At 43.2% G+C, this 25421-nt stretch overlaps 1 protein-coding gene across 1 annotated transcript in view; it reads right to left on the bottom strand.

Moving 5' to 3' along the window:
- Positions 1-25421, bottom strand: part of LOC126184540 (transforming growth factor-beta-induced protein ig-h3-like) — a 356879-nt gene that overhangs the window by 8953 nt on the left and 322505 nt on the right. Inside the window, exons 12-13 of the mRNA XM_049926949.1 lie at positions 15061-15319; positions 5115-5237 (exon numbers count right to left, since the gene is read on the bottom strand). Of these exons, the coding sequence (XP_049782906.1) occupies positions 5115-5237; positions 15061-15319 (382 nt within the window). The remainder of the gene's footprint in view (positions 1-5114; positions 5238-15060; positions 15320-25421) is intronic.

The following is a 25421-nucleotide window of genomic DNA, read 5'->3' as shown; positions in this document are numbered from 1 at the left end:
ACCAAAAGGGCCTTGCTGTGCTGGTACTGCGAACGGCTGAAAGCAAGGGGAAACTACAGCCGTAATTTTTCTCGAGGGCATGCAGCTTTACTGTATGGTTAAATGATGATGGCGTCCTCTTGGGTAAAATATTCCGGAGGTAAAATAGTCCTCCATTCGGATCTCCGGGCGGGGACTACTCAGGAGGACGTCGTTATCAGGAGAAAGAAAACTGGTGTTCTACGGGTCGGAGCGTGGAATGTCAGATCCCTTAATCGAGCAGGTAGGTTAGAAAATTTAAAAAGGGAAATGGATAGGTTAAAGTCAGATATAGTGGGAATTAGTGAAGTTCGGTGGCAGGAGGAACAAGACTTTTGGTCAGGCGAATGCAGGGTTATAAATACAAAATCAAATAGGGGTAATGCAGGAGTCGGTTTAATAATGAATAAAAAAATAGGAGTGCGGGTAAACTACTGCAAACAGCGTAGTGAACGCCTTATTGTGGGCAAGATAGACACGAAGCCCACGCCTACTACAGTAGTATAAGTTTATATGCCAACTAGCTCTGCAGATGACGAAGAAATTGAAGAAATGTATGATGAAATAAAAGAAATTATTCAGATAGTGAAGGGAGACATAAATTTAATAGTCATGGACAACTGGAATTCGGTAGTAGGAAAAGGGAGAGAAGGAAACGTAGTAGGTGAATATGGATTCGGGCTAAGAAATGAAAGAGGAAGCCGCCTGGTAGAATTTTGCACAGAGCACAACTTAATCATAGCTAACACTTGGTTCAAGAATCATAAAAGATGGTTTATACATGGAAGAATCCTGGAGATACTAGAAGGTATCAGATAGATTATATAATGGTAAGACAGAGATTTAGGAACCAGGTTTTAAATTGTAAGACATTTCCAGGGGCAGATGTGGACTCTGACCACAATCTATTGGTTATGAACTGTAGATTAAAACTGAAGAAACTGCAAAAAGGTGGGAATTTAAGGAGATGGGACCTGTAAAAACTGACTAAACCAGAGGTTGTACAGAGTTTCAGGGAGAGCATAAGCGAACAATTGACAGGAATTGGCGAAAGAAATACAGTAGAAGAAGAATGGGTAGCTTTGAGAGATGAAGTAGTGAGGGCAGCAGAGGATCAAATAGGTAAAAAGACGAGGGCTAGTAGAAATCCTTGGCTAACAGAAGAAATATTGAATTTAATTGAAGAAAGGAGAAAATATAAAAATGCAGTAAATGAATCAGGCAAAAAGGAATACAAACGTCTCAAAAATGACATTGCCAGGAAGTGCAAAATGGCTAAGCAGGGATGGCTAGTGGACAAATGTAAGGATGTAGAGGCTTATCTCACCTGGGGTAAGATAGATACTGCCTACAGGAAAATTAAAGAGACCTTTGGAGAAAAGAGAACCACTTGTATGAATATCAAGAGATCAGATGGAACCAAGTTCTAAGCAAAGAAGGGAAAGCAGAGAGGTGGAAGGAGTATATAGAGGGTCTATACAAGGGCGATGTACTTGAGGACAATATTATGGAAATGGAAGAGGATGTACATGAAGATGAAACGGGAGATACGATACTGCGTGGAGAGTTTGATAGAGCACTGAAAGACCTGAGTAGAAACAAAGCCCCGGGAGAGACAACATTCCATCAGAACTACTGACGGCCTTGGGAGCGCCAGTCCTGACAAAACTCTACCATCTGGTGAGCAAGATGTATGAGACAGGCGAAATACCCTCAGACTTCAAGAAGAATATAATAATTCCAATCCCAAAGAAAGCAGGTGCTGACAGATGTGAAAATTACCGAACAATCAGTTTAATAAGTCACGGATGCAAAATACTAACGCGTATTCTTTACAGGCGAATGGAAAAACTGGTGGAAGCCGACCTCGGGGAAGATCAGTTTGGATTTCGTAGAAATATTGGAACACGTGAGGCAATACTGACCCTACGACTTATCTTAGGAGATAGATTAAGAAAAGGCAAACCTACGTTCAAATGACTCTGAGCACTATGCGACTGAACTTCTGAGGTCATCAGTCGCCTAGAACTTAGAACTAATTAAACCTAACTAACCTAAGGACATCACACACATCCATGCCCGAGGCAGGATTCGAACCTGCGACCGTAGCGGTCATGCGGTTCCAGACTGAAGCGCCTTTAATCGCACGGCCACACCGGCCGGCAAACCTACGTTTCTAGCATTTGTAGACTTAGAGAAAGCTTTTGGTAATGTTGACTGGAATACACTCTTTCAAATTCTGAAGGTGGCAGGGGTAAAATACAGGGAGCGAAAGGCTGTTTACAATTTGTACACAAACCAGATGACAGTTATAAGAGTCGAGGGACATGAAAGGGAAGCAGTGGTTAGGAAGGGAGTGAGACAGGGTTGTAGCCTCTCCCCGATGTTATTCAATCTGTATATTGAGCAAGCAGTAAAGGAAACAAAAGAAAAATTCGGAGTAAGTATTAAAATCCATGGAGAAGAAATAAAAACTTTAAGGTTCGCCGATGGCATTGTAATTCTGTCAGAGACAGCAAAGGACTTGGAAGAGCAGTTGAACGGAATGGATGGTGTCTTGAAGGGAGGATATAAGATGAACATCAACAAAAGCAAAACGAGGATAATGGAATGTAGTCGAATTAAGTCGGGCGATGCTGAGGGAATTAGATTAGGAAATGAGACACTTAAAGTAGTAAAGGAGTTCTGCTATTTGGGGAGCAAAGTAACTGCTAATGGTCGAAGTAGAGAGGATATAAAATGTAGCCTGGCAATGGCAAGGAAAGCATTTCTGAAGAAGAGAAATTTGTTCACATCGAGTTTAGATTTAAATGTCAGGAAGTCGTTTCTGAAAGTATTTGTAGGAGTGTAGCCATGTATGGAAGTGAAACATGGACGATAAATAGTTTGGACAAGAAGAGAATAGAAGCCTTTCAAATGTGGTGCTACAGAAGAATACTGAAGATTAGATGGATAGATCACGTAACTAATGAGGAAGTATTGAATAGGATTGGGGAGAAGAGGAGTTTGTGGCACAACTTGACCAGAAGAAGGGATAGGTTGGTAGGACATGTTCTGAAACATCAAGGGATCACCAATTTAGTATTGGAGGGCAGCGTGGAGGGAAAAAATCGTGGAGGGAGACCAAGAGATGAATACACTAAACAGATTCAGAAGGATGTAGGCTCCAGTACGTATTGGGAGATGAAGAAGCTTGCACAGGATAGAGTAGCATGGAGAGGTGCATCAAACCAGTCTCAGGACTGAAGACCACAACAATAACAACAACGCACCCTGACTACAAATTTGGAAGTCAATCTGGTGATTCGAACTGTTGTGCGGCTATTCCTGAACAACATTCCGAGGGATGTCTTCCAACAGGATAACTCTCTCACATACCGATGTTGTAACCCAACATGCTCCACAGTGTGTCGACATGTTGTCTTGGCCTGATCTATCCCCAGATCTGTCTGGAATGGAGCACATATGAGACATCATCGAATGACAACTTCAGCGTCATCTACAACCAGCATTAACCGTCGATGTACTGACCGACCAAGTGCAAGAGACATGGAACTACGCCCCACAGACTGACGTCCGGTAACCGTACAACACAATTCATGCACGTTTGCACGCTTGCATTCAACATCCTGGAGGTTACACCTGTTATTAATGTACCACCATTTCATATTTGCAACGGCTTCTCTCGCGCTTACATTAACCTGTGATCATGCAATGTTAATCAGTGAAATACACTCCTGGAAATTGAAATAAGAACACCGTGAATTCAGCAGTTGGGGACATGAAAGGGAAGCAGTGGTTAGGAAGGGAGTGAGACAGGGTTGTAGCCTCTCCCCGATGTTATTCAATCTGTATATTGAGCAAGCAGTAAAGGAAACAAAAGAAAAATTCGGAGTAAGTATTAAAATCCATGGAGAAGAAATAAAAACTTTGAGGTTCGCCGATGACATTGTAATTCTGTCAGAGACAGCAAAGGACTTGGAAGAGCAGTTGATCGGAATGGATGGTGTCTTGAAGGGAGGATATAAGATGAACATCAACAAAAGGAAAACGAGGATAATGGAATGTAGTCGAATTAAGCCGGGTGATGCTGAAGGAATTAGATTAGGAAATGAGACACTTAGAGTAGTAAAGGAGTTTTGCTATCTGGGGAGCAAAATAAATGATGATGGTCGAAGTAGAGAGGATATAAAATGTAGATTGGCAATGACAAGGAAAGCATTTCTGAAGAAGAGAAATTTGTTAACATCGAGTATTGATTTAAGTGTCAGGAAGTCGTTTCTGAAAGTATTTGTGTGGAGTGTAGCCGTGTATGGAAGTGAAACATGGACGATAACTAGTTTGGACAAAAAGAGAATAGAAGCTTTCGAAATGTGGTGCTACAGAAGAATGCTGAAGATTAGATGGGTAGATCATATAACTAATGAGGAGGTATTAAATAGGATTGGGGAGAAGAGAAGTTTGTGGCACAACTTGACTAGAAGAAGGGATCGGTTGGTAGTACATGTTCTGAGGCATCAAGGGATCACCAATTTGGTACTGGAGGGCAGCGTGGAGGGTAAAAATCGTAGAGGGAGACCAAGAGATGAATACACTAAACAGATACAGAAGGATGTAGGTTGCAGTAGGTACTGGAAAATGAAGAAGCTTGCACAGGATAGAGTAGCATGGAGAGCTGCATCAAACCAGTCTCAGGACTGAAGACCACAACAACAACAACAACAACAACAACAAGGGGAGATGTAAATTGGACTTGGTGGTGGGGAGGATTTTTGACTTGGGTCGTTCGTGCAGCTCTGTTGATCATAATACTGCGGTGGTGTAATGGTCAGCATATTTGCCTACTAAAAGTAAGAAGACCCGCGTTCGAGTCCTGGCCGCAGCACAAATTCTAATTCACTTTTCACGTTAATGCCAATAGTACTTCGAGAGAGACCTGTGTCGTGAATTTTAGACTATGTTGTATCTTTTCTTGACCACCAGTACTTAAAATGTGACATGTTTGAAGCTGCAATGTTCTTTGATTATTTTACGTAATGCTGTGTGAGTTTAAGGATGTCCATTATAGGATGCAGAGCTGTATGTGTATTTCTTGCCTTAAGCTTTCCATTCTTCTTTACGACATCTACAACATCCTGCCGCGTTGGGACGTCGTAGAACAAATCGGGCTTGAAGGCTTCTGATGCCATCATCTTGTCCACCAGGTGGTTCTTGATTGTCTGAAAAGAAAAGTAATATACCAGTTATACCCCCAGTTTATACTATTGAGCAAACAGTAAAGGAAACAAAAGAAAAATTCGGTGTAGGTATTAAAATCTATGGAGAAGAAATAAAAACTTTGAGGTTCGCCGATGACATTGTAATTCTGTCAGAGACAGCAAAGGACTTGGAAGAGCAGTTGAACGGAATGGACAGTGTCTTGAAAGGAGGATATAAGATGAACATCAACAAAAGCAAAACGAGGATAGTGGAATGTAGTCGAATTAAGTCGGGTGATGCTGAGGGAATTAGATTAGGAAATGAGATACTTAAAGTAGTAAAGGAATTTTGCTATTTGGTCGAAGTAGAGAGGATATAAAATGTAGACTGGCAATGGCAAGGAAAGCGTTTCTGAAGAAGAGAAATTTGTTAACATCAAGTATAGATTTAAGTGTCAGGAAGTCGTTTCTGAAAGTATTTGTATGGAGTGTAGCCATGTATGGAAGTGAAACATGGACGATAAGTAGTTTGGACATGAAGAGAATAGAAGCTTTCGAAATATGGTGCTACAGGAGAATGCTGAAGATTAGATGGGTAGATCACATAACTAATGAGGAGGTACTAAACAGAATTGGAGAGAAGAGGAGTTTGTGGCACAACTTGACAAGAAGAAGGGACCGGTTGGTAGGACACGTTCTGGGGCATCAAGAGATCACAAATTTAGCATTGGAGGGCAGCGTGGAGGGTAAAAATCGTAGAGGGAGACCAAGAGATGAATACACTAAGCAGATTCAGAAGGATGTAGGCTGCAGTAAGTACTGGGAGATGAAGAAGCTTGCACAGGATAGGGTAGCATGGAGAGCTGCATCAAACCAGTCTCAGGACTGAAGACCACAACAACAACATACGTAACTATCGATCATATTTATAATTCAGATTTCACATATACACTGAAGAGAAAAATCGCAACACCAAGAAATAATTAATGTAAAGTAATTAAATTTCGGGAATAGATTTATCTAGGTAACATATTTCAGTGATTAACATTGAAGGTCACAGGCTAATGCAAGCGCGAGATAAGCCATTGCAAATGTGAAATGCTGGTACATTAATAACTAGTGTAACCGCCAGAATCTTGACTGAAAGCATGCAAACGTGCATGCATTGTGTTGTATGGGCACAGGATGTCAGTTTGTGGGATGGAGTTCTATTCCTGTTGCACTTGGTCGGTCATTACAGCGACGGTTTATGCTGTTTGTGGATGACGCGTGAGCTGTCGTCCAGTGATGTCCCAAATGCGTTCGATCTGGTGATAGAGCAGGCGAAGACAACATGTCGACATTCTGTAGAAGTTGATATGTTACAACAGCTGTATGTGAGAGAGCGTTGTCCTGTTGGAAAACATCCCATGGAATGCTGTTCATGAACGGCCGCACAACAGATCGAATCACCACAGTTCTTGGGATAACCACGGGAGTGCTCTTGCTGTCATACGAAATTGCACCCTAGGACATAACTCAGGCGTAAGTGTATTGTGTCTAGCAAGGGGGGAGGTTGATTGCAGGCCCTCAACTGGCTTCCTTCTACCCAGTACACGGCCATCACTGGCACCGAGGCAGGACCAGCTTTCATCAGAAAAAACATCAGATCTCCATCCTGCCCTCCAATGAGCTCTTGCTTGACACCACCGTAGTCACAAATGACGATGGCTTGGGGTCACTAGAATGCACGCTACAGGGCGTGTGGCTCGGAGCTGTCTTTGAAGTAACCGATTTGAAACATTTCGTTGTGTTACTGTAGTGTCAACTGCTGCTCAAACTGCTGCTGCAGAAGCAGTACGATGCGCCGGGGTGATACGCCGAACACGATGGCCTTCCCTCTCACAAGGGAACCTCCCCATCGCACCCACCTCAGATTTAGTTATACGTTGGCACAGTGGATAGGCCTTGAAAAACTGAACACAGATCAATCGAGAAAACAGGAAGAAGTTTTACGGAACTATGAAAAAAATAAGCAAAATATACAAACTGATTAGTCCATGTGCAAGATAGGCAACTTCAAGGACAACTTGAGCTCAAGAGCGCCGTCGTCCCGTGGTTAGCGTGAGCAGCTGCGGAACGAGAGGTCCTTGGTTCAAGTATTCCCTCGAGTGAGAAGTTTTAATTTTTTATTTTCAGACAATTATTATCTGTCCTTTCGTTCATTGACGTCTGTGTTCACTGTAATAAGTTTAGTGTCTGTGTTTTTCGACCGCACCGCAAACTTGCAGTTCGGAAAATATTCATTGACCTTGTTATTGAAGTCGCGAGCTATATTTGCTGGATTCATATTGCACACGGAATACATCTCACGTATTTAATGCACTCTCGTCCAAAGTAGCGAACAGTCAACTGCCAGCCAGGGAGCCTCGTTAGCAGGAATACTCTTCCGTGCGCTGTAGTCGACTGACGACGTGTGTTTCGATGTTTGTTTAGGTGTAGCGTTCGACGTTTGTTTAGGTGTAGCGTCCCCATATTACGGCGCAGTTACGTCGCATCGGACGGACGGACGGACGGACGGACAGATAATAAATCTCTGAAAATAAAAAATTAAACTTCTCACTTAAGGGAAGACTTGAACCAAGGATCTCTCGTTCCGCAGCTGCTCACGCTAACCACGAGTCCACGACGCTCCTGAGCTCAAGTTGTCCTTGAAGTTGCCTATCTTGCACATGGACTAATCAGTTTGTATATTTTTGCTTATTTTTTTCATAGTTCCACACAACTTCTTCCTGTTTTCTCGATTAATCTGTGTTCAGTTTTTGAAGGCCTATCCACTGTGCCAACTTATAACTAAATCTGAGGGGGATGCGATGGGAAGGTTCCCTTGTCAGTAGTGGTACGTGGCCGTCCGGAGCCCAGTCTTCTTGCGACCGTACATTTTCGTGACTAAACTTTGCCAGCAGTCATGTACAGTGGCTACATTCCTGCCAAGTTTTTCTGCAATCGTCGGCTGATACTCGTATCCGAGTTTTCATTTCTCTCCTGAGATTTCCTTTGTCACGGTTCAGGCGTGGAAGTGTCGTTGATGGCTTAGCAATCCAATCCTAGCGTGGAACAGGCGGCCACAGACATTACAGCTGATGGAAGGTGGAGGACGTAGCTGAGCCTGGAGGAGTTTACGTCTCCGGCGTTTGTCATCCTCCATTCTTCGACGTTCCAGCTCGAAGTTTTGAAGAGCATTTGAGGTAACTGAGCGCCAGCGACTTCGGTCTTCTGCTATTGTGGACCAGTTACTCGGATCGATGTTCAAGTTTCTCAGATTTTTCTTGTACTGATCCTTATAACGTTTGAGAGGGGCACATCGTGGCCTTTTACCTGTGCTCACTTCGCTGTACAGCATTTGGCGTGGAAGTCTGTCATTTTTCATCCGCTGGACATGTCCGACCCATCTGAGTTGATGCTCAATGATAAGAGCTTCCATGCTATACATTTTTGCTTTCTCAAGAACAGCCGTGTTGGATATGAAGTCATCCCATTTCAGGTTCATGATATATCTTAGCTTCTGTTGGTTGAAGCGTTCTAGTTTCTTCAGATCACAGCGATATAACGTCCAGGTTTCGCAACCATATAGCAGGGTGGATATGACTACAGCTTTGTACACCATCAGTTTGGTGTACAGTGTTAGGTCTTTATTCAGGAAGACACGCTTTGTAAGACGTCCAAATGCTACATGGGCAGCACGTAATCTATTCTCCACATCTTTTCCAGATGAGCAGTTAGATGACAGTATGCTTCCCAGGTAGAGGAAATGGTCCACTTGCTCCAGCGGTGTATCATAAATGGATACGCTGAAGTCAGGGCCGGAGGAGCCAGGAGTTGGCTGCGCCATCACCTTTGTCTTTGGAATATTGATGGAGAGACCAAATCGTTCGTACACCCTGCTGAAGGAATGAACTGACAGCTGCAACTCTGCAGGTGAATGAGCTGGAGAAGCATTGTCATCAGCATACTGCAGCTCTGTCACACGAGTGGTACTGGTGGACCTTTTTGAATGGAGTCTGGACTGGTTGAATAATCCTCCATCAAACCTGTACTTTAGTTCTATTCCTGCATTGTTTACCGTTGTCTCGTAAAGCACAGATGCCAGATACAATGCAAATAATGTTGGTGTAAGAACGCATCCTTGTTTAATCCCACTTGTTATTGGGAATTCACCAGTCGTTTCATTCTGGCAGAGGACCTGTCCAGTCATATCATCGTGGAGAGCTTCAATCAGGTCAACAAAATGTCCAGGGCAGCCGAAGTGTTTTAAGACCATCCACATGGCTTCTCTGGGAACTGTATCAAAGGCCTTTTCTAGATCGTAGAAAACAAATAGTAAAGGCTTTTGCTGTTCTCTGCACTACTCCTGTAGTTGTCGTGCACAGAAAATCATGTCAATTGTCCCTCTTGAAGGTCGAAACCCGTATTGAGACTCAGGTAGTATAGTCTCTGAAAGTGTCTGGAGGCGATTTAAAAGGATTCTTGCAAAAATTTTGCCAGTGACAGAGAGTAGAGATATTCCCCGGTAGTTACCACAGACGCTTCTGTCGCCCTTCTTGAAGATGGTGACAATTGTGGAGTTCAGCTGGTACCTTGCGGGTTTCCCACATTAATAGAATGAGTGAGAAGAGTCTAGTTTTTAGAGGCAAGCCGCCACCCTCAATAAGCTCCATCGGGATGCTGTCAGGTCCAGGAGCCTTCCCAGGTTTCACACTCTTGAGTGCCTTGCAGAAATCTTAAAAAGTTGGAGGATCAGCCATCCAGGGTTTTGGAGGGTGCTGTGGGACATTTTTGAGAAAATATCTAGCGGCAGTAGAAGGGCGGTTTAACAGTGAGCTGAAGTGCTCCTTCCAACGATTTAAGATGTCCTGACTTTCAGTAAGAATGGTGGAGTTGTCAGCAGCTTTCAGTGTTCCTGATGAGAAGCAGATAGGTCCATACAGCTCTTTAATACCAGCGTAGAAGCCACGCAGGTTCCTTGCATCGGAAAGATTTTGGAGTTCTGTGGCTTTCTGTTGCCACCATTTGTTCTTGATTACTCGTATTTCACTTTGACATTTCTGCTTGAGTTCTTGAAAGTGTGCTTTCTTTTCTGCGCAGGACGGATCTTGAGCAAGGGATAGGTAAGCATCCCGCTTTGCATTGATGATGGCTTGGATTTCTCCATGGTTGTCATCAAACCAGTCACTTCTTTTCCGTGCACTAAAACCAACAACAATCTCAGCAGTTTCTTTGATGATGTTCTTTAATGTGGTCCATTCTTGTTCGATGTCGTCTGTGGTTACTGGAGCTTTGTTAAGTTGTTCAGACAGTATGTCTTGGAATTGTGAGCGAACGTTTTTGTTGTTCAGGTTGCTTATGTTGAATTTTCTGCGTGGTGGGTTTGAAAAGTGGGATCGTGGCTTGCGATACTTTGGTACTCTCAAACGGCTGACTAAAAGTCTATGGTAAGTCCATCACTCATCGATGTTTAGTGCTGCTTTTGTGATGAGAATGTCTTTCTTGTCACGCTGTCGCGTAATAACGTAGTCTATAAGATGCCAATGTTTGGAGCGTGGGTGCATCCACGTGGTCTTATAGCGGTTACGCAAACGGAATTGGGTATTGGAGATGAAAAGCTCGTGCTCAGCACATAGACCCAGAAGTAACAACCCATTTGCATTGCAGTTTCCCACCCCTTGTTTACCAATGACCTCTCTCCAAAAACGGTTGTCCCTTCCCACTCTGGCATTGAAATCACCAAGTGAAAATAATTTATCTTGAATGGGTATTTTAGAGAGAGTACTGTTCAGTTGGTGGTAGAACTGACTCTTTGTGTCTTCATCACTGTCTAAAGTAGGAGCATATGCAGAGACGAAGGTGATGAATCTGTCTGAACCAATGGGTACTCTAAGAGTCATCAGTCTTTCATTAATTGAGACAGGTGTAAGTCGAAGATCTTTCACTATTTTCGTTTTTACGGCAAATCCTGCACCATGGATGCGTGGTTCTCCTGCATCCTTTCCCTTCCAGAAGATGGTGTACCCTGAACGTACCTCACTAATGTGTCCCTCACCTGAGAGTCTTGTCTCACTCAAGGCAGCTATGTCTATATCTAGCCGGGCTAGATCTTGGGTGATAAGAGCGGTTCTTCTCTCTGGCCTGTAATTGTTCACGTCCAGGAGGGTCCTGACATTCCATGTCCCTATTGTCATAATCATTTCATTCTTCTTTTGTTTACGTCCGCAGTATAAGGAGTGACCTACTGGGTGCGGATTCCCAGCCCGGTTAAAGTGTGACTTCCGATGTTTAGCCCACATTTTGTAGGGCCTTCCCCATTCAGGGTGGGCAGCGGTCATCCTAAATAGGCCTGCCCAGTCGCAGATGCAGGACCGGATTCCCGAGTAGTCACACGGGTTCTCAGGAAGGCGACCATCACACACCTGCCGCCAATGTGCAGGTCCAGACTAGTAGCTTCCAGCCTCACTCGGAGCCTGCTACCATCGTCCTTATCCCATCGCCATTGGTCTTTAGAGAAAATGACAGGAGAAATTGCCATTTGCGTGAATTTGTTTAAGGTGGATTACAGCTTGCGAGGAAGTGACCCACACGCTATGATTCTGGAACAATTCATCACGGCACATATGTATGTGAATGTGACTTCCGGTACCAGAACTGCAACGAACTGCCGCGAGCTCAATGATGGCTGAGCGGCGCCTTTACAGCCAGTTCGTCTGGCATGACCTCTTCCGCCTCCACGATCGTTGAGAACCTGGGATGTAAGATTCTTCTTCCGCTTGCTTCGCCGTTGGGTCGAAGGGTAGATAAAAGATACTAGAGAGGAAAGTGAAAGACACTCTTGGGCCTCGGAAACCTAATACCGTTGGGGTCGAAGAAACCAAGAGTTGGCCGGGGGGGGGGGGGGGGGGACGGATAGGAAAGGAAACAGGAGAAGCCTGACACAAGTAAGTGGAAGCAATGCCAGGCTTAGCTAAGGGCCCGTGTGGTTGCCACCCACATACTCCCAAAACGGGAGCCCCCTGCGGGGGGTTGCCACCCACATACTCCCAAGACGGGAGCCCCTTGCGGGGCAATATCGCAGAAGGAACCTCCAGCTTCTCGTAGTGCTATTACATAATCAGGGAGGTGTTGATAATGGCGTTTTTATCACCTTAAAGTCCGCTCCCGGTAGCTGAGTGGTCAGCGTGACAGACTGTCAATCCTAAGGGCCCTGGTTCGATTCCCGGCTGGGTCGGAGATTTTATCCGCTCAGGGACTGTGTGTTGTGTTGTCCTAATCATCATCATCATTTCATCCCCATCGACGCGCAAGTCGCCGAAGTGGCGTAAAATCGAACGACTTGCACCAGGCGAGCGGTCTACCCGACGGGAGGCCCTCGTCACACGACATTAATTCATTAATAATCACCTTAAAGGCAATTTTGACTAACATCAGCTCAAAACATCGAACGTCAAAGGTAGCTAACTCTCATGACCGTACAGCATACATTTAATGCAAACCTGATTTACATCATCATGGTGGCGCTACTAGCGCTCTTTTATGCTACTGGCGCGAAATTTTAACAGACGTCATCTTTCAGATGTAGTAACACACCTATCAACTTTAGTTTATGTCGCACAGCTACTGCTCGGTGTTGTGATTTTTTTCCATCATTGTATTTTAGGTCTGTGATATAAATTTGGAGTTAGTCTACGCAGTTTCAACGTCTTTTCAAAGTACGCTTGACACAGATTTTTTAAAAGAAATAACAGAATAAAACTGTTAGTTGCTTCAAATAAGTGGAACTACTGTTTTGTATCGATGGTACGGCAAGGCAAACGCTTTTTAGTTAGTCGTTGTAAGAGTTAAATATCTTCTTGTTCTTTTTGCGCTCGTAGTTGAAAAGATTTATGTTTAGTTCTGTGCATATTTAAACTTATTTTCATGTGACACTGACGGCTTTTTCGGATAAAAGAAAACGGAAAATTTTGTTGTTGCAGGTTTTAAAATGTAAATGTTGTGGCATTATCAACACAAGATTGCAGCTGCTTTTATGTGGCGTCACTCTTAATTGTGTAATTCTGGTACGCCTAAAAAGAGTTTTCTTGGTAAAATACTAAGTAAAACCAGAAATTTAAGGTTATATAGCTTAAGTCGGAACGAGTCTCACAGATTTGAGACCCTTGTTAAGTGACAAATGTTACGACCAGGATTTGAGAAACAGATTTAGTTATAATTTTATGTTCGAATCCAAGCACCCAGTTTCTGGCAGTTTCTAGCAGCATTCATTTATTTAATGAAACCTTAATCGAGATACCACATAAAGTTCTGGAAAGAAGGAAAAATACACTACTGGCCATTAAAATTGCTACACCAAGAACAAATGCAGATGATAAACGGGTGTTCATTGGACAAATATATTATACTAGAACTAACATGTGATTACATTTTCACGCAATTTGGGTGCAGAGATCCTGAGAAATCAGTACCCAGAACAACCACTTCTGGCCGTAATAACGGCCTTGATACGCCTAGGCATTAAGTCAAACAGAGCTTGGATGACGTGTACAGGTACAGCTGCCCATGCAGCTTCAACACGATACCACAGTTCATCAAGAGTAGTGACGAGCCAGTTGCTCGGCCACCATTGACCAGACGTTTTCAGTTGGTGAGAGATCTGGAGAATGTGTTGGCCAGGCCAGCAGTGGAACATTTTCTGTATCCAGAAAGGACCTGGAAAATGCGGTTGTGCATTATCCTTCTGAAATGTAGGGTTTCGCAGGGATCGAATGAAGGGTAGAGCCACGGGTCGCAACACATCTGAAATGTAACGTCCACTGTTCAGAGTACCGTCAATGCGAACAAGAGGTGACCGAGACGTGTAACCAATGGCACCCCGTACCATCACGCCGGGTGATACGCCAGTATAGCGATGACGAATACACGCTTCCAATGTGCGTTCACAGCGATGTCGCCAAACACGGATGCGACCATCATGATGCTGTAAACAGAACCTGGATTCATCCGAAAAAATGACGTTTTGCCATTCGTGCACCCAGGTTGGTCGTTAAGTACACCATCGCAGGCGCTCCTGTCTGTGATGCAGCATCAAGGATAACCGCAACCATGGTCTCCGAGATGATAGTCCATGCTGCTACAAACGTCGTCGAACTGTTCGTGCAGATGGTTGTTGTCTTGCAAACGTCCCCATCTGTTGAATCAGGGATGGCTGCACGATCCGTTACAGCCATGCGGATAAGATGCCTGTCATCTCGACTGCTAGTGATACGAGGCCGTTGGGATCCAGCACGGCGTTCCGTATTATCCTCCTGAACCCACCGATTCCATATTCTGCTAACAGTCATTGGATCTCGACCAACGCGAACAGCAATGTCACGATACGATAAACCGCAATCGCGATAGGCTACAATCCGACCTTTATCAAAATCGGAAACGTGATGGTACGCATTTCTCCTCCTTACACGAGGCATCACAACAACGTTTCACCAGGCAACGCCGGTCAACTGCTGTTTGTGTATGAGAAATCGGTTGGAAACGTTCCTCATGTCAGTACGTTATAGGTGTCGCCACCGTCGCCAACCTTGTGTGAATGCTCTGAAAAGCTAATCATTTGCATATCACAGCATCTTCTTCCTGTCGGTTAAATTTCGCGTCTGTAGCACGTCATCTTCGTGGTGTAGCAATTTTAATGGCCAGTAGTGTAGCTTCAGTGTTTGGCACTGTGGCTCTGTGTGTCAGTGGGTACGTGGGAAATTACAAACTCAGAGGTCTGCGCGTCAACCTCGAAGTAGGTCCTAAGATTTTTTCATGATATACTTACCCGCTGCAGGTAGGGAAGATCGTTCATTATACGCTGGAGCCGAGTAGAGCCCAGCTTGTTAAACGCCTGGTCCGTCGGTACGAAGAAAGTGTACGATGAAGACGACGAGGAGGACGAGGACGTCGTCGACGTCGTCGAGGATAACGAAGACGACGAGGACGACGACGAGGAGGAAGAAGAGGCGGACGACGTGGTCTTCTCCAGCTGCAGGAGGTCAGGGTTGGACCGCATGACGCGCTCCATCGCTGACAGGAAGATGCTGCAACACACACGCTTTTGGTAAAGTATCTGGACGTTCATCTGTTTCCTGGTTTTACTTTTTTTTGTACAGAGAAAGCGCCTCTCCTCCGCACTGACGCGAGGCTGACTATCTAGCCTAGAGCAGGATAGTTTCCTTTCCTTCTCAATTTCTGCAGCTATATTTTGAAAATACTGGATTTAAGTTCCCATCTCCGTGGCCTAATTACAGTTACTTCGACATGTTTCCGTGTATATCTGGTTCTGATTTAGTGGTCCAGCTAACCTTCCAGTGGTACACAATGCGGTGCTGGCAAAGACTTTTTATCCTCACTACAAAATTAATTGTTACGCAGTCTGCGTCACAAGTAGTTATTTGACTGATTAATTTGGCCGAGAAGGATATGAAAAGCGACAGAGTGCATTCAAGATTATCTGACGTTTTGCCAATGTCTTGGGTTGCTTATATAGCGGCCATAATTCCCAATCGTTATTTATATACACAAACGGCACGCCCCCGATCGTCTTCCCATAAACCGGTTCATTGTAACGCCTAGATGATTACCACACAACCGACGACGCAGTGTTACAGACATTGATACGTCTGGGAACGTTACATATAACCGACAAAATCCAATGTGGCCTCAGGGAGGCCACCCACACTCCAACGAGGCAGACGCCCCCGGCCGCCTACCAGAGCCAGCAGCATTCGTGCTGTCTCCTCCCAAGTAACCCCTCCACGAATTTAGCGTGTCGCCCTACCAACAGAAAGACTAAATAAAATTCAGGGTCTACTTTAGCGGGTCATTCACCATGGGCATCTCCGACGCAACACTCCTGACCACGCGCCTCGCGTAACTGCTGACATCGGTGGTCTGCAGCCGGTGTTCGGACCTCTGAACTCCTCAATCAACATGACAGGGTCCAGATGAGCTTCCTGACATTCCCACCTCCTCTCTGGGACTACCCCAGCGATCAGCTACACACTGAGGTGACAAAAGTCATGGGATAGCGACATACACATATACAGATGCCGGTAGTATCGCATACACAACATATAAAAGAGCAGTGTACTGGTGGGGCTGTCATTTGTACTTAGGTGATTCATGTGAAAAGGTTTCAGACGTGGTTAAGGCCGCATGACCGGTATTGACAGAATTTCAGTGCTTAATGGTAGCTGGAGCTGCACGCACGAGACATACAATTCCGGAAATCGTTAGGGAATTCAGGATTCTGAGATACCCATTGTCAAGAGCGTGCCAGTAATACCAAATTTCAGGTATTATCTCTCACCACGGACAACGCACTGGCCGACGGCCTTCACTTAAACGACCGAGAGCAGCGGCATTTGCGTGGAGTTGCCAGTGCTAACAATAAGCAACACTACGTGAAATAATCGCAGAAATCGATGTGGGAAGTACGACGAACGTATCCGTTAGCACAGAGCTGCGAAATTTGACGTTAATGGGCTATGGCAGCAGGCGACCGACGTGAGGGCTTTTGCTAACAGCACGTCATCCCCTGCAGCGCCTGTCGTGGGCTGGTGACCATATCGACTGGACTGGTCTGGTCAGATGAGTCCCAACTTCAGTTGGTAAGAGCTGATGGTATGGTTCGAGTGTGGCGCAGACCCACACGTTGTATCGTTCTTCTTAACAACACGGGCACTGCAATATCGTATTTATCCGCTTATACCAGGCAGCGACTTTCAATTGAAATGTTCTGCTCTGTACGGGAACTACTTAATGCGGGTACGAGTGTAGGTTGTGACACAGGAATGACGACATATGGAAGTTTGGGTCTCGCCGTGTCTCGTGCATTGATAGCCAAAGCGGTTAAGGCGACCGCTCGCGTAAAGCAGTATATCGAGGTTCGAGTCCCGGTCCGGCACATATTTTCATTGTCATTCCCTTATACAACTGATGGTCGCAGCTGCGAATTAATTTCATGTACTACATGTTTCCTTACTAATTAGCGAGCTAATGTCTCTAAGCAAAGTCTGTATAATATGCCACAGTGTTACGATAAACAGTAGGAAAGCAGTTTTCACTGAAGCTAAAAGAACTCTCAGAAAAATCAGCCAAACCGGATGTAAATGGTTATGACCGCTTTGTACTCTGCTCAATCACACTGACAAAAAATATTTACTTTAATCTACCGTCACACCTACATTTTGTCTAATGACTTATTTGTTTTGGTACCAGGTACCATCATCAGCGATTTTATGGTCAAAACCCCACAGTACATAGTTAAAATATTTCTTAAGAACCATTTACATAACATTCGTCTCTATGCTGGCTAACTTATGGCATAAAATGCACCCTTAAAATATAGGCAGCTGCATACCCCTGGCATGCAATCGCCAAGCTCGCTTACCCAACCAAGTAGGTGTATCATAGACTAAAAGTAAACGTCAAGTCTATGTTTTAAATGATGCCAAATGCGGCCAGAAGTGATAAGAGTGCCGCTGCGTGCAGGTTTGTCTTGTATTTCTTTGAAAAATCGTAATACGAAAGACATCTAAAAATAAAAACCGTACAAAGTATAGAGTGTAAAAAGGTAAATAATAAATCATAGCGAATGAAACGTTTCCCACAGTAGTATAACATTAAAGGCAGAATTATACATCTAAACTGCTACGTTTCTATCCACCATCTGTATTCAGTGCGTAGAAATACAAGACATCCATCTGAACGTGAATATTGTAATCATGTGTGTATTGTCCATAATAATCCCATTATCAGCTGAAAACCAACATAAAAAGTACTCGAGCATCTAGAGGGAATAGTGGCGCAGTGTGGCTATTTATTACCCCGCAACTGTCAGTTAACGCTGCCTGGCTGCATTGCCAGTTTCCTGTTTATGCCAACAGTGTCATGTGTGGGATGGAGCTCCCGGCGCCACTGCAAAGCGGTTCCTCCACACGACGTCGCATTTCAGCAGCCCGCCACAGCCGTGATAGCCACTCCCCCTATGCAACGTGCAGTTGTGAGGGGCTGCATCCATCTACATCTACATCTACACCTAAATCTACATGACTACTCTGCAATTCACAATTTAGTGCCTGGCAGAGGGTTTATGGAACTACCTTCAAGTTCCACTCTTTAAAAGTGCGTACGAAAAACGAACACTTACATCTTTCGAATCAAAACACCTTTCAGCCGTCTAAATTTCCAATTGTTATTTTGTTTGAGCAACCAGTTTCGGCGCTACATTACGCGATCTTCATGCTGACTGGTATCCGTGGATTTCTACTTGACACTGCGGGATGAGTGTCGCATATGCCTTCAACCAGACAATCATCGGAGACGTGTTTGGAAGTCAGGCTGAACGCCTTAGACACACTGTTCAGCGAATGCAGCAAGGTGAAGGTTCCCTGCTCTTTCGGAATGGCATTATGTGGGGCCTACGTACGCCGCCTGTGGTCATAGAAGGAGCCATAACGGCTGAACGATACGTGAATGCCATCCTCCGACTGATAGTGCAACCATATCGACAGCATACTGGCGAGGCATTAATCTTCATGGACGACAATTCGTGCCCCCATCGCGCCCATGTTTTGAATGACTTCTTTCAGGATAACGACATCGCTCGACTAGAGTGGCCAGCACGTTCTCCAGACATGAACCGTATCGAACATGCCTGATATGGATTTAAAAGGGCCGTTTATGGACAACGTGACCCACCAACCACTCAGAGCTCTACGCCGAATCGCCGTTGAGGAGTGGAACAATCTGGACCAACAGTGCCTTGATGAACTCGTGGATAGTATGTCATGATGAATACAGGCATGCATCAATGCAAGATTACGTGCTACTGGGTATTAGAGGTACTGGTGTGTATAGCAGTCTGGACCACCACCTCTGAAGGTCTCAGTGTATGGTGGTACAACATGCAATGTGTGATTTTCAAGAGCAATAAAAAGGGCGGAAATGATGTTTATGTTGATCTCTGTTCCGATATTCTGTACAGGTTCCGGAACTCTCGGAACTGAGGTGATGCAAAACTTTTTTTTGATATGTGTACAAATATGCATGCCAACCAGTCAAGACACAGATGAGGAAGCACTGGAATATTATGAAAAGATTGAAGAAATTAAGGATGAAGAAAAAAAAGAAATATCTGCATCATAATTGTAGGGGATCTGAATAAGTGGCAGGACATGGAAAATAAGATGGAATTGCTGGAAGATCTGGGTTGGGAAGTAGGAACAACAGGGGTGAAAGGCTGTTTAATTTCTGCAGAGAAAGTTCTCTTGTGACTAGAAACACATTGCTTGCCGACCACAGAAGATGAAGATATCTAGAGTGAATGATGACAGACACAAAATAGATTATATCATAATTTAGAATAGGTACAAAAAGAGAATAAAGAATACCAGATCATACCCTGGAGCAGACACAGATTCGGACCACAGCTTCGTGGTGGCAGACCTGCAATTATGATTGAAGTGAGTGAAAGGAAGAAAACGAAGAGACTAAAGGAAGAAGGTAAGGATGCTGAGTTGGAAACACATGTATGTAAAAATGGGATAGAGGGCCCAATGAACAGAGTGCAAATGAGAAATGGAAGAGGATGAGACAAAACCTTAAGCAATCTGCAGAAGAAATTGTAGGAAAGTTGTAGGGGTGAGGAAGTTTGAAAGAATAGGGAGAGAATGGGTAACAAAAATAATGCTGGATAAGATGGAACAAAGAAGGAAATGGGAGACAGTTGGAACTGAGGAAGGAAAAAGTATGTTCAGAAAGCTGAGTAATGAATTAAGGAGAGAAACAGAACAAGCAAGGAAGACATGGATGAAAGAGAAATGTAAAGAAACAAAGACACTAGAAAAGGAAGGAAGATATGAAATGATATATAGATTAGCTGTTGACCTAATCTTTGAAGCAAAGAAAAGGAGGACAAGTACGAGAATAGAAAGATGCAATGGTGCTATGGACCATAAATCAGAGGAAGTGTTGAGAAGATGACAAGAATATATAGAGTGCCTATGTGAGGCCAGTCAAAAACCAAACAGTATTGAATTAGAAGAGGAGATGGGAGATATAGAAGAGGACAAAGGATGCTGCATCTTGGGAGGAGAAGTAGAAATTGCTTTAAGAGAGATGTAAAATCATAAAGCAAATGTAATTGATGGATTACCAGCAGAGTTGTTTAAGCGCCTTTGGAGTAATGGTGTGTACGAGTTAACATATCTGTGTAATAAGATATGTGAAAAAGGTGAATGGACAGATGACTTTCTATTGACAGTAATGATACCAACTGAGAAGTAAAGGAATAACAAGAAATGTGAGAATTTTAGAAGTATAGTTTTGATTTCTCATGTGGCAATAGTTTTATTAAGGGTGGTAAACAGAAGACTTCACAGGAAACCTGAAAAAAGTATTGCAGAGGAACAGTATGGAGTTAGAAGAGGTAAAGGTACAAGAGAGGCAATTGGACTGCTAAGAATTATAGATGTATGATACATTGAAAGAGAATGAGAAGTTTATACTGTTTTCATTGATCTGGAGAAAGCCCTTGACAGAGCACAGTGGAAGAAATTAATGTACATTCTAAGGTTAGAATGGTGTTGACTGTGGGTATATAAGACTGACTGAAAACCAGTACTTACAAAAGAAAATACGAGTACATATTGGGAATGAGATGGCAGAGGAAAGTACAATCAGAAGGGGAGTGAGATAAGGCTGCCACTGTCCCCAATACTGTTTAACATATCTGGAACACATTATTCAGACATGTTTGAAGGAAAACAGAGGAATGCAAGTTTGTGGTAGGGGAATAGAATGTATCCAATTTGCAGATGATATGTTATTGGCAGAGCAAAAGAACAATAACCAGAATGCTAAAAGAATTAAATAAGACCTGTGAGGAATTTGGAACGATAATTAATAAGAAAAAATCTAAGTGTGTGACGGTAAGTGCAAGAAAAGTAACAAAAACTATAAAGTTAGGACAGGAAGATGTAGAACAAGTTAGTGCTTTCAAATATCTGGGAAGCATTATTATCCATGACATGAGGTGATGAGGAGCTGAAACACACACAGCAATTGCCAAGGAGGAACATAATAAAATGAGATGGCTTCTATGTGAGTGCAAGCTCAGAGACCTGAGGAAGAGACTGATAATGTGCTTCATATAGAGCATGGCATTATACATCACTGAGACATGTACACTAAGGAGAGAAGAAGGAAGAAGAATAAAATTATTTAGGATGTGGATTTGAAGGAGGATGCAAGGGCTAAAATGGCTAGACAAAGTGAGAAATAAGGAGGTGTTGAGAAGAGTGGGATGAGAGAAAAATTTTAAAGGTAATCAGGAAGAGGAAATAAAGTTCACTTGAACACTGGATGAGAACAGATTGTTTGCTGATGGATACTATGGAAGGAATGGTGAATGGAAGAAGAAGAAGAAGAGGAAGAGGATGCAGAAGATACCAAATGGTAGATAGTATAACAACAGGAAACAATTATGAGAAAATGAAAGGGGTAGCAAGTGCATGGAGAGCTACATGTGAAGACCTGACACTGCTGCTGCTGCTGCTGCTGCTGATGATGATGATGAACAGAAATATTGGTTTTATTGACCTTGAAAGTGGTCCCCCACAACTCACCTCATGAAATGCAAGCAAGCAACAGTTAATGGCTTGTGGGCAATGTGTAGCCACCATTAGCAAACAGGTAAACCAAAGGCTATAATCCTGTCAGTCATAAAAAAACACCTATGTTGTTTTTCCTTCTCTGTCATTTTGGCTCACCATCCCCTAATATATGAAAACTGCACATGAAAATGGGACTCATTTCCCAGAAAGCATCATGTGAAAGGTAAATAAAAAGGAAATCAAGGCTGGCAGCAGAAAGCTATTTTGTGCACAAACCTATTATTAATTTTATGCAACAAAGATCATTTTTCTGAAACCATTATTTTACAACATTTGAAACTTTTTACACACATTTTAAGACATACTATGATGTCACAAGATAGGTGTACATAGTAAACTTCTTGTAATCAAGACATTCAGGATTGTTAACTTTATAAGTGAACAATAACAAATTTGAATGTTAAGCAGTTATATTATATAATTATACTGTACATGTATGTAGCCAATATGAAATTTTGCTGTCAATTGCAAATCGATATTCTTTTTAGTTGGTGTAAAATAGTCCAATGGGGAGAGATGTTGCTGAACTTGAATGTAATATCAAGCCTCTGACCTGCATACAATTGGCTACTTTGATACAGTACAGTTCTGTGCATTATGTGATGACATTAACCTTTGTTTCTTGTATTGTTTGGACAGGTCACATTTAACACTTTAAGTGTCATGCCCCCAAGAACAATTCACAAATATACATGGTTAGTATACCAGCTTTAAGTAAAACAATCATGAGATGAGTCTTTTAATTTTGCAATGGTTTGCCTGTGCTGTGGGTCCCTATAATTTTGTTACATAGTTTGTATTGGATGACATCAATACATGACAAATGGTCTGTAATACTTGGGTATTACTGGGATATTTGCTGAGTGTATTTATTGCAAATATATTTTAATTAATATGCTTGCCAGAGAGTGAGCATGCATATTGCACTTAAATGTATCCTGTCTTGTTACTCCCAAGAATTTCACACAGGTATCCTTAATTTACATTCAGCTCCAGTGCACAATTCTGTTACTGCTGTTTTCTTGGTGCTATCACTGAGGTACTCTCATTATAAAATGCCTGTGGGGGAACACTGAGGTCTGTGTGCTCCAATGGCTATGAATGTTGCTTTCCTCATACATAGTTAACTAAAAAAAATTCAGTGACACCTTCAACTATGGAAGAATTTACAACTATATGACTGCGGCATAATTACTGCCACTTTGTACAAATGTGGCAACATAATTTCCTGGCTTGATACCCCCTAGTGATATCTGAGCAAAGTTTATTATTAATGGGTGCTTAGTAAGAACTTTTTCCTCAGGATACTATTGCTTAGTAGTACCTAAACATCAGGTTTATTAATATGTGCTATGATGTCCTAATCATTATGCTTGTTTTGTAGGCTTCCAAAGAGTGTGTAGATAATGGTGAAACTGTATTGACTGCTGGATCATGTCAGTGGATGGAAGTCCATAAGATTGTCCAGCAGGCTTTACAAGTTTCTCAGCTCCACACTGAAGTATGGATGATAGTGGAAGCTATCTTCATCTGTAGAAGTCATCACTGCAAAATCAGTCCTCATAGGACTACCAGCCAGCTGTTGTGGCCGAATGGTTCTAGGCACTTCCGTCCGGAACCGCACTGCTGCTACGGTTGCAGGTTCGAATCCGGCCTCGGGCATGGATGTGTGTGATGTCCTTAGGTTAGTTAGGTTTAAGTAGTTCTAAGTCTAGGGGACTGATGTCCTCAGATGTTAAGTCCTATAGTGCTCAGAGGCATTTGAACTATAGGACTATCCCACTCCCTGTCCCTTACCAAAGGGATCATATCCCTGTGGAGGACTCAGGTAGAAGACCTACCCAATCCATGCATCCAGCACTTCCTATTGCAGTCCGTCAGTCATTTCATACACCAGCTATGTTGCAACCATTGCACAGTTTTTTATATTGGTATAACTACCAACCAGTTGTCCACCGGGATAAATGGCCTCTGCTAAACTGGGGCCAAGAGCAAAGTACACCACCCTGTGCCACAATATGCAGCTGAATATAACATGCTTGATTTCAATGGCTACTTCACAACCCAGGCCATTTCGAGTCTCCCTCCACCATCAGCTTTTCTGAGCTGCACAGATGTGAGTTATCCTTACAACACATACTCCACTCCTAAAATTATTCCAGCCTGAACTTATGGTAACATACTGTCCCCACACCCTCCACCTAATGGTTTCCATCCTGTTTCTCCTGTCACCTCCTTCCTATTCTCACCTCCCACCCTCTGCCAACACACCAGCCTGTCTTTCCCCTTTCTTGCTCCTCTACTTTTCCACCCCCCCCCTCCCCATCTACCTACCACAACAGCCTTCTGACACTGCACCTGGTAGTAGTCTTGTCATGCCTCCATCTAGTCCCTGCCTGCACACTCCTCCAAACAGTTCTATTCTCTCCTCCCACCTGTAACCTCATAGCCCTTTCCCTTCCCCACCACCTTCAGATTGCTGCATTCATTCCATGTGACAGATGGATTCTGGTCCTAGCTGCCAGAGGTGGCAGTCGTGTGCATGAGGTGTGTTTCCTTGTGTGAATGAATGAATGTGTATATGTTTTTCCTTTTCTGAAAATGTTTATTTAATATCTTATGTCTTTCATATCTAGATTTTTTTCCTTACTGGTCTGCTTAATTTCTTCATTCCCTTTTGTTCATCTAGCTTATAATTAAGACATTTTAGATGAGAGTGTCTAACTGAACCTTTGCTTTATTTTTCTTAGGTATTTTATTCCTACCTGCAAGATAGGATGTGGGATGAAGCCAGTTGTCTTCTGGAGACATTACCTCAGATCTTTTGTCACTTATTCTGACTTCTTAAGAAGGCAGAGGAATGTTCAAATCTGCAGTTGTAATCTTCTCAGAAACATAAACAGTGGAAATAGATGGCAAATTATTGTTGTGGTTAGATTCTGTTGGCAAAGATCAATCAGTCTAATAAGTCGTTAACTGCTGATTATTTCCATTGGCGAAGACAATGGGAATTTATATACCGACCTGTACAGAACGTCACAGATTGTCATTGATCTTGTCATAAGATCATAACATACTGTATTATAGAATAACCTGAGAGAAGCAAGAACTCCTGAGTCTAGAAGTAGACTATTGCTTGTGTGAGGTAGCAGAGTAAGCAAAATTTTACTATTAGTATTTTGCGCTGATAACTGTGCGGGATGTTGTAAATTGTCAAGGAAGACTTCCACATTTGCCCCTGTGAAGTTAGTGGTCTGCGATAGACATGTCTGGTGTACATAACAGAAGCTGCATGAGCCATTACAGTTTTGCCAGGTTCTCTTTCTTGTGTCTTCATTACAGATTTTCCATTTCCCTTTGCAAATTCATATGCCAGAATGCTTGCAGTTTTTGTGGTTAACACATAAGGGATATTGCATGGAGAAGTAGTATAATCAGGAGTTTTTTTTTCTTTCACTTTTCT

This window comes from Schistocerca cancellata, chromosome 4 (assembly GCF_023864275.1).
Source record: "Schistocerca cancellata isolate TAMUIC-IGC-003103 chromosome 4, iqSchCanc2.1, whole genome shotgun sequence".
NCBI classification, from domain to species: Eukaryota; Metazoa; Arthropoda; class Insecta; order Orthoptera; family Acrididae; genus Schistocerca; species Schistocerca cancellata.
Note: the sequence above shows the minus strand (reverse complement) of the source record. Positions and strands in the feature narration are given on the sequence as shown.